At 44.6% G+C, this 10028-nt stretch overlaps 1 protein-coding gene across 2 annotated transcripts in view; it reads right to left on the reverse strand.

The window, feature by feature from the left end:
- LOC108574094 (maternal protein pumilio) overlaps positions 1 to 10028 on the reverse strand; it is a 71519-nt gene continuing 61491 nt past the window's right edge. For both annotated transcript variants that reach the window (XM_017936614.1, XM_017936620.1), the window contains 9 exons: positions 6213 to 6599; positions 4783 to 5023; positions 3595 to 3759; positions 3067 to 3186; positions 2660 to 2954; positions 2311 to 2551; positions 1728 to 2118; positions 1470 to 1638; positions 1 to 1362 (listed from right to left, as the gene is read on the reverse strand). In XM_017936614.1, coding sequence (XP_017792103.1) covers positions 1047 to 1362; positions 1470 to 1638; positions 1728 to 2118; positions 2311 to 2551; positions 2660 to 2954; positions 3067 to 3186; positions 3595 to 3759; positions 4783 to 5023; positions 6213 to 6599 — 2325 coding nt within the window. In that variant the 3' untranslated portion in view covers positions 1 to 1046. The remainder of the gene's footprint in view (positions 1363 to 1469; positions 1639 to 1727; positions 2119 to 2310; positions 2552 to 2659; positions 2955 to 3066; positions 3187 to 3594; positions 3760 to 4782; positions 5024 to 6212; positions 6600 to 10028) is intronic.

Raw genomic sequence — 10028 nt, forward strand, 5'->3', positions numbered from 1 at the left:
TCTGTCATCACGACGAATCGTTGGCGTGAACGGCTCGCCGGAACTTCTCTCCGCCTGTTGGTTTTTTTTTTCTATTTCTTTTGCTTATTTTTTTATTTTGTTTGTTTGTTCATACGTGTTTTAAGGTGTTTTTTTTTTTTTTTTTGCCAGAGGACAGAGCTATGCTCCTTACCGAAAGAGTGCTGAGTTTAAAAAGGATAAATTGTGTTTAAAGAACGATCGTTACTCAAAAATGAAGTGGGGGGGAGTGGGGGCGGGGGGAAAGTTTCAAGTTACAAATTCTCGGAACTATCGTGCCGTGTTGGAACTGCTTTAAACTCATTGATCAAACGAGTGGTGTTTGCTTTTTTTTCTCTTTTCTGCTTTAAAAGACAATCAGCCATCTCAGCACTACAGTTTCTCTTACGATTGCTCGAAGCTTGTCCAGCCGTTGCGAAGAAACTCGGTTCTCGAACGTTATTGGTGCAATTTTCGCGACATTTCACAATTGATAAATCGCTATTGAATATATTATTTCGGCAGCACGTTGGATTACTAATAGAAAAAATGCACTGCACCTCTAACGTTATTTCTACAAATTGATTTCCATTTTTTTTTTTCCCCTCCTGACACACATTTCACCTCGAAATTTCTGTTTCCTTTTTATCATTTTTCCCCTCGCACCGTGATCTCGCGTTGTCCATTCTTGTTGTTCTGTACAAATTGTTGGTTTCTCCTTCTTTCTTTTTTTTCCCCCCCCACGGTTTTGCAAAAATAAGAAAAATCGTCTTGGTGATTCACTTTTTTTCTTCCCCCCTCTTCGTCTTAAACGGATACCTCTTTTCATTCGTAGTTTTTTATAGTTTTCCAAGAAGGGACAACGAGACAGACGGCACACCGAAATGCATCCTTCTTTCTTTTCTATTTTTTGCTCGCCCGTTTGAATTAACGGCGAGATACATACGTTGCAATAAATATTAACGTAGGTCTTGGTACGTGTTTCTGGAACGTACGAAGATCTCGAGGTTTGCTTTTTCTTTTCGTATAACATTCGGAAACCGTACGCTTTATAAAACCTGCGTTGGCTGCTGAGCTGGTGTAGACACTGGACCAGCAGCAGAAGCAGGCGGTCCGATCGGACCAAGATCACCTCCACCACTTGAAGCACCAGCAGGCGTTGCCACCCCCATTGCAGACGCAGTTTTCATGAAGAACTTCTCCAGCTTGACGATAATGTGCTTGCCGTAGGTGTACTTGCGCAAGCTACCTAAGTGTGGGCGGATCTTGTGCATCAATACTTTACGTTGTGCTGGTTCTGCTACATCGATCATCTTCTGAACCACGTAGTTGGCATACTGATCCTTCATCATGACGTTTAATGCGCTGATTAGGAGAAAACAGAACAAGTACATATTTTACGTTAAGTACACATTTTGCTTGTAGCGTCGAATAAAACTCCAACGAGCAAGAAGATCAATTGTTAAACTTACTTGTCGTTAAATCCGCACACTTCTTCAATGAGTACAGAACGCTCTTGTCTTGTAGCATGGGTCACGCATTTCTCAACCACGTTACTCGCGAATTTGTGTTGTGAGAGGGAAAGTACCTTTCCTCTAACACTGCTGATTAATTGTGCCTTGTCTTCTGGCTTTCCATGTTCTTTGAAAGAAAAGAATACGTAGAAATCAAACATATATTCATCGAACAAGAGAGATATAAAGACGTTCTTTGAGCAACGAGACACTTACCAAGCACATGCTGGATAACGTAATTGCCATACTGATCTTGAATGAGCTGATCAGTGGCAGCATGTAGCTCGCCAAGGATACCTTGAGTCTGTTCAGTAGTGCAGTGCTCGAGAATACGTTGAATCACTCTACAACCATATGGATGGGTGCTCAGAGAATAAACCTGACCGGCGAATGCACCGATCACGAACTGCAGTGCTCGTGGTTCGACGCATTCGATACATTTTTGCACGACGTGATTTCCATTTTGATCTTTAACGCATTTCAATACGTGACCGTCCAGCTCTCGGACAATCTCTTGCTGTTGCTCCGGTCCGATCGATTCGAGGGCTTTCTGAATCACTCTACAACCGTACATCTGCAGTGCCAAAGGCAGTACGTGGCCTCGAACCTGGCGAAACATTCGATAAAACATGATATGCAACGAAATCGACAAAATCTTGCTCGCAATCTTTTCAATTACATCGATCAGATTAAATAGATGGTCTATCAGTGTACAAAATCAGTTGACACGCAAAGTTCTACATCACGTTAGATATACTACAGCGATACACGAGTAAAACCCTAATCGCCAGGCAATTACCTTTTGAGCAAGTGTGGACTTCTGTTCAGGCGTACCAAACTCGAAAAACTTCTGAATAACATAATTCCCAAAGACGTCCGTCATCAATGAGTAAGCAGAGGTGAGAATTTCCTGGAATACAAGCTGTTTTTCGCTGACAGAGGCACGTTCCAATTTCTGCTGAATAAAACGGGAGCCGTGCTGATCTTGACTGAACTCGACTATGTGGTTGGCCAGATCGCGCAGCTGAAGGCTCGGGAATCTAAAGCACATGCGAAGAAAATATCCTCGTAACATTATCTATCTCTGTGCAACGTGACACTCGGCAGCAGCAGTGTCGTCTGAACGATAAACCGATGATAAAACGTACCGGTTATTCCTGAAGTCTTCCAACAAGCGTGATCGTCCTCCCGCGTTTTTATCACCGATGCTGGTGGTACCGCCGCGTCCTGGTTTGCCCACTAAGTTCGGGAAAAGAGAGCTACTGGAGCCGAAAACCCCATTAGCCGTTAAAGCTGGGACTGCACTAGCACGGAACTTGGCTTCAGCGCCGGGGGCAGCTGATACTCGGCTGGCTCCACCGACCAGTCCACCTAAAGACCCTCCCAAAGTTGGCGGTGGCGTTAAGGATAATCCTAATGGGCTTGGTGACGCTGTTACCGTGCCTGTAAATGAGATCACGTGAATTTAACCAAACGTACTTAACGTGTGCAAGCATACATACACACATACATGTACAGAATATAGAAACGGCTCTCTATGCAAAGGAATATTTACCTAGTGCTCCGTAACTCTGTGGCCACTTTGCACGGCTGTATTCGAGGCTAGGGCTGAAAGCAGATGTGTTTCTATCGAAGGAGTCTCTTCGCGCGGTTGACGAAGCGCCAAGGCCCAGACCTGTAATCAAAAAGAAGAAAACATGATTTTCATAGGTTACATACGGTTAACAAAATGGCGGGGTCACCGATCCGATTTTAAAATACAAAAGACGTCACTGGAAGGATAATACACGTTGTGTAAGAAGACAAACGATACGCTCTCGCAAAGCATGCAAACATATACGTTCATATTCGTTCTATGTATGTACAAAAGAGAATGTATATGTATATATGTATATATATATGTATATATGTATATCGAGGACGACGACGCCGACGCCTGAAACTGAAAACTGTAAAAGACAGTCGGTTTTTTTTTTCTTTCGTTTCTTTTGTCTCGCTTTTTGTTATTTCTTTAGTTTATTGAATTAATAAAAAAAAAAAATGATCGTCTCTCGTTGCCGTTCGTTGGTGGTAGAATGTGTACCTGTGCTCTGTAGCTGAGCTGGTGAGCCCAGTGCTCCCAGAGGGGAGCCGCCATATCCTAGGGCCGCTAAACCAGCGGCCAGTCCCGATCCTTGCTGTTGTGCCTGCTGCACCGCGACCGCCTGAGCTTGTGCAACCACCGCTGCTGCACTGCACGCCGCCAGACCTGCACCAAAAGCCCGCAACCCACACACGCTCTTAGTTGTCAATTAATTGCCGTTACCTTACTGACCTTATACCGTCTATAAGCCTAGCGGTACACCGTTCCAAATGAAACACATACACACGCACGCTTCTCGACATGGATGTATTATTTCCCATAGTAAAAACAAATTCACAGATTGTTCTTTTTTTTTTCTTTTTTTTAGTCACGAGGTTAATTTATATATGTATATATGTATATATAGATGGATGTACAGGGTGTTTCGAAACTTGAGGTCGAATTGAGAAGATTCAGGAGGTCGACGAATAGATATTAACCCTTTTGCTACGGTAAATTTTTAAGCACGGCGGGAGAATTTCTTATTCTGACCGTACCGGTTTATTAAATTACGGTGGAAGTGCATCAAAAGGCTCCAACAGTATAGAGCGAGTAATTTTTCAGGCGCCAATAGTAATGGAAGGGTTAAAGAGTTACGAAGAATGAAAAAATTGTTGTCCATTAAGATAAGAATAGCTATTTCGTCGAAAGTTACAATTTAAAGCTTCACAAAGTTGAGAGAACAATAATAACAGTCGTTTGTTTATCAGTAACCATACAAAGCTACGAAACCGAGCTTGAACCTGAACAACCATTTGTTTATTCCTCCTAACTCCTCAATAAATCATACATATGAACATTATTCCACCTGTTCAACTATCTGAACACGCCACATCAATTTGGCACGCAACTTTTGAAACGCCCTGTAGACGTGTATACACGTATGTACATAGAGACAACAGAGAAGTTATTTATATATTAATCCTGAAGATATTCGTCGGTACTTGAATTATGTGTGCCATGCATGTATGTATAAAGACTATGTATACATATTTATATACTTCAAAAAAAAAAAAGAAAAAAAAAGAATGAACACATATCTACAATGTATAAGTAAGAATGCTGATCAGCAGTGTCTGGATGTATATATATATATATGTATATTTAATTACACAGCCTTCTAAACTGATTTTGCAAACGCCTCCTTACCCAAACATTCGCCAGGCGTCGCGTTACTGTGCGACGTCGGCGTTGGCTGTGAATATAGACTCGGTGGTGGAGGAGCTGGTGGTCCCGGTGGCGGTTGCGACGGAGCTCTGTTCACCAAAACTGGCGCTGGACTGACTAATCTCATGGGGGTTGCCGCGGAGCTCAATCCGCGCACTCCACCCATCACGATCGATCCATTTTGATCGTAATACGCTGGTATCACCTGATACTGTCCTTGAACCTGCACAAAACAACCGTTTCACCTTCAGTTACAACGCGCTCAGTTGTATATGCGTACGTTGTAAATAAACGCGGAGCAAGCGCGATAAAACAGGCAGAACAAACAAGAGAGGACTAATTGGCAAATATTACGTTGTTGAAAGGTAGATTTCGAAAGGATCGAGCTCTTGGTTGTAACCAGAAACGTTAATGGGCCGGTAAATTGCTGCTCAAAGTTTATATTTAATCCTCACGGTCGACCTTAATCGAGAAACGTTCAACAGGCTCTGACCAGCAGGGATAGGAATGTACAGTGAATCGTGCGAGTGTGTTTGTCAATGGTACAATGAATATGTACAGCTCGTTATACGTTTCTATTAGGATTATTTCGTGCCGGGGAATTGTGAAGGTAGGAGCTACGATAGAAACGAGATGTCCAAAGTGTTAGTTCTGTGTTCGAGTATAGAGATCTCTATCTTTTGGTAACGTTCTTTCTGAGTTATGTCACAACCATAACCAATTTACAAAATTCCGATTTACTCGGCAAAGGTGTTAAATACCCAACAGAGATCTCTATCGCGCGAAGAAAGATTGTACACAAAAAGCACAGGAGCGGTCCAGAACAATACAATTTAAGGCTTATCATCGAACTCTTCCAAAAATCCTCTCATCAACCATAGAAATTTACAAAATTCCGATTTACTCGACAAAGGTGTTAAATACCCAACAGAGATCTCTATCGCGCGAAGAAAGATTGTACATATAAATAACCGAAGCGATTCGGGAAAATAGGATTTAAGGTTCTTCATCAACTCCTCTAAAAACTCTCTCAGCAACCACAGAAATGAACAAAATTCCGATTCACTCGGCAAAGGTGTTAAATACCCAACAGAGATCTCTATCGTGCGAAGAAAGGCTGCGGTACACATAAAGCACCGAAGCGATCTGCGACAATAGAATTTAAGGTTCATCATCGGACTCTTCCAAAACTCCTCTCATCAACCACAGAAATGAACAAAATTCCAATTCACTCGGCAAAGGTGTTAAACGCCCAATAGAGATCTCCACCGCGCGATGAAAGGCGTCGCGGTATATATGGAGCAGAAGAGAAGTGATCCGCGACAATAGGATTTATTTCTAAACACGTGCGCAGAAATTGGTATCCGTCTAGATCGGAGGGGAGGGGAAAAACAGACTAATTAGCCGCTTACAGTCTGGGCCAAATTATTTGCAGTGTCTTGGGCGGCAGCTGCCGCGGCCGCGGCCGATGATGGTGTCAGCGGTCGCCTGGGTGGTGGAGGCGCCGCGGCCTGAGGTGGTGCTTGCGGTAGTAATCCAGCTGGATAAACCCATGGTGCGACCCCATAGTACTGTGGCACAACTGGAGGCGGTGCACCGGTTATCAAAGCTCCGACGTACGGTTCCTGTCCGCTGATCACCGTATACGGCGCCGTGGGAAAGTTCTGCTGTTGTTGTTGCTGCTGCTGTTGCTGCGCCTGCGACGCAGCTAAAAACTGTTGCTGTTGTTGTTGCTGTTGCTGTTGCAGTAGCTGTAATTGCTGTGGCGTGGCCCCTTGCGGCTGACTTCGGAACAGTTGCTGTAACAGAGAAAGGAACACACAGGGGTCAGTTATTTCTACGAAGGGTCACTATATCTCTTCTATGCACGGGTTACGCTACGAGTGGTTAATTATCCTTCTCTTAAGGTTAAGGTAGTTATTTCATCGTGTTTGCGTGTTGTACTCCTCTTTACGAGGGGTATAGGGCTTGATTATGAGGAAACGGAAATAACGATCGGAGGTTTGAAACACAATTTCGTATTTCTTACTCTCCTCGGCGAGGACTCTGACGTAGGAGAGCTGCTGCTTTCACAGAGCTGTGTGATTATCGTTACCAACTGATCGTACCTACTAAACCAAACGATACATTGTAAATTAGCTACACGTTTTTGGTGGAGTCCCTTACACGTTGAAATATTACCGCACATAGATCGTCCCTCTAAACGTGGGCACAGGTCCACGAAGAAGATCGATATAGCCGACGAAATATGTCAGAGGATCGAAGAATTCTCTTTCAACAATGGTACCATCGCGTTCTTACTTTGCGCCTATCCGACAGAGATACACCGTGAATCACAAGCCCACATTTGATCCGAGGAGATCAGGAATTTTCGATATTACGTAGCAAGAGTAGCTATACACAAGTGACGTCACCCGAGAGCCCCACCGTTTTCGGTCCCCGTCGTCTTAATTTATTCGACAATGCGCCCGACCGTTTACCGAGGAACTCTGGGCAAAACTCCAATCGCTTGGACAGAGATTAAAGCGCCTAAGGACTCGGTGGGCTAGCGATTGAGTCGTTGATCGAGCGCACAGATTTCCCTCCTCTCTCTCCCCGGCTCTCCTCTCTTCTCATCGTGGTAGAGGAGCAGCAGCATGTAACGTAATCGTCGTGTGCTTCGTGGGGCTCGATGACGACATCCTGTTACCGGGTGAGAATCGAGCGGGCCAGGTTTAAAGTGTCGGATCAAGGTCGGATATTACAAGGAGGAGGCAAGGAAGGCAGGCACAGGCACAAGCGGCGAAGAGGGAAACCGTGGGGACGGGGACCTGTATGCCGACGTACGCGGCCACAGAGGAGACGTAAAAGAGCGGCGTTCAAGCCTGGCGTGGACGGCTAAGGCCTGGTTCAGCCGGGTCGTCGACCCCCTGCGGACGTTCACCGACAAGCGTTCGCCTCTATGTTACCGGTACTCGCGCCGCGCTCTGGACTCTAATTGACCGACAAACATGTTACGGGTTTGACCGTGGCGGCGAACGTTCATCGGACCGGGGAATCGCCTCTGTGTCCTTTTGGCCACTTCTTTTCAGCCAAGTGGCCTTCGACGGCTACCTGAGAGCGGTAGAGTTGCGGCAAGGCTCGTGTGAAAAAGTCTAGAGAGCGTAGACGATAGATTTCTGGGCTGGTGAGTTCAAAGGGTCGCTGGTTCTACTTGACGAAGGAATTTTTTTTTCAAGAAACTAGACACGGAAATTGAATGGAATATTTTTTAGGTGATAGGTGTATGTATTAGGTTGACGATGCTAATTTTTCTTTTTCGGTTAGAGAGTAGAGATTATTGCGAGATGTGTTGGTAATCAATTAGAGACGTGATTTTTCAGGTGTTTAGGTGTAACTTTGCGAATTTCGTAGGAATCGAGGTAGGAACTTTTTAAACGTAGAAATATCAGGAAATCGTTTCACCTATATATAAGTAGATAGAAGACGGCGGAGAAGCGTTTAATTAAATCGCGCTGCAGACTTAATCACCGGGATTGTAAAACAAATTACGGACGCGGTTACGAATGAATTGCCATTCGCGTCAACGTTTCATTTAGCCGGCAGAGTCGCCTTTTGTCGGGCAATTACGCGTTCCTCGTTACGGCCAAGGGACCGACCATCTACGACTCTTTTTTCCTCTCCTTCTTCCCGCGCTATCATTAACTTCGACCATAAAAATTATCCCCGGTCCCTTAACGTACACAACGATCTGTGGATAAAATAAAATAGGCATTGTTCCTAGGAATAAGGTTGTTGCTCCGCGTAGAAACTCCGACCATTCACGACACGCTCTAGCCCTCTGAGGCAGCGATGCGTTTCGGGTATTAACCTCTTCCGGAAGCGGGCCGTGCTTCAGCCAAGGCCACGGTTACGTTTCATGATTATTCCATGCGCAAACCTTCGGGGACCCAGCTCGTTCCTCGACCAGAATCTACGCTACGATCGTCGTCGTCTGGTTCAAGGTTCGAGACACTTGGAGAGCCGATTTTCCTGAAAATCTCCTCGAAAGATCGACGCAAAGTGGCACACCAGCGCGAAAAATAGTCGACTTTGAATTGCGCCTAGGATAGAATTTCGGTTTTCGAAACTTGCTCGATAGTTTCTCAGTAATTTCAGTTAACCTGACGTTTCTCCGAGTGACTCTGGATCATTTTATACAAAAGTTGGGTTAACTTAAATTGAACGAATGATTCTGGATCATCTGGGATGATTTACAGCGGGATATTATACGATACGAATGCGATGTCTTCTTGAATAATTCAATTACAGTGTTTCTGACGTGCTGGAGTTTGGAAAAAAAAAAAAGAGAATTCCAACAGGATCGGGGAGAACAGTTTTCTGACAGCATACGCAATGCAGAAAACCTTTCTGACAGGGAAAATTTGAAAATCCGCCGGAGAGAGACCTAGTTGCCCTCAACTTTGACCCAGTTTTCTAGATAGCACAGAGTGTAACCATCAGGAGCATTAAGAGCACCGCAGGAGGATCGACTGGCTCTCGTTTGTTTTCCCCGAAAAGCCACCACCTCCTCGTGTTACGATTATATTCGTAGAAGCCCTATCATCCTCGTCGTCGATCCACAACCCCTGCCAAACACATTGAAACCCATTCATCTTCCTCTTCGCGGTATTTATTACGTCTACGAAATGTTTAATAACTCCCCGTTATCTTATCGCCAAGCCTGACCATACCGGAGAAAGATACACATTCAGGTTCTCCAAACTATAAACGGTGTATGTATCTTTCAACCTCATCGACCGATTAGGATTCAATTACTTAACATACTAACTCTTCAACGTTCCGGTACACAGACAAAGCCCGCGATTTCTCGTTTCTTTCCAACGTTAGACATTTTCTAATTCGTACTTCGATACTTGACGATCGAGATCCAAGGATAATTGGCGGTAAACCGAAGAGGAAAGATTGTAGAATTTCTTTTTGGAAATATCAACCGTAAAATATGAGAAGCTAGGATTGAAAGTGCCCTAAAAGTGTAATCCTGTGAAACATGGGGTTAACGAGTAACCCTAAAGGCTGCAACTCGGTGCAGACCGTCGTAAAGAGACACGAGGAGGAGGAGAACCGTGGTGTGACACCATACGAAAGTGAGAAAGAACGGTGGAGAGGCTACTCAATTCACGGCACAGTTTTGAATGGAAGTTGCAGGAGGCAGCCATTACCGCAGAAGTCATTAGTGCCCTCGAAGC

The sequence above is a fragment of the Habropoda laboriosa genome, unplaced genomic scaffold (assembly GCF_001263275.1).
Source record: "Habropoda laboriosa isolate 0110345459 unplaced genomic scaffold, ASM126327v1 scaffold20, whole genome shotgun sequence".
Lineage (NCBI taxonomy): Eukaryota > Metazoa > Arthropoda > Insecta > Hymenoptera > Apidae > Habropoda > Habropoda laboriosa.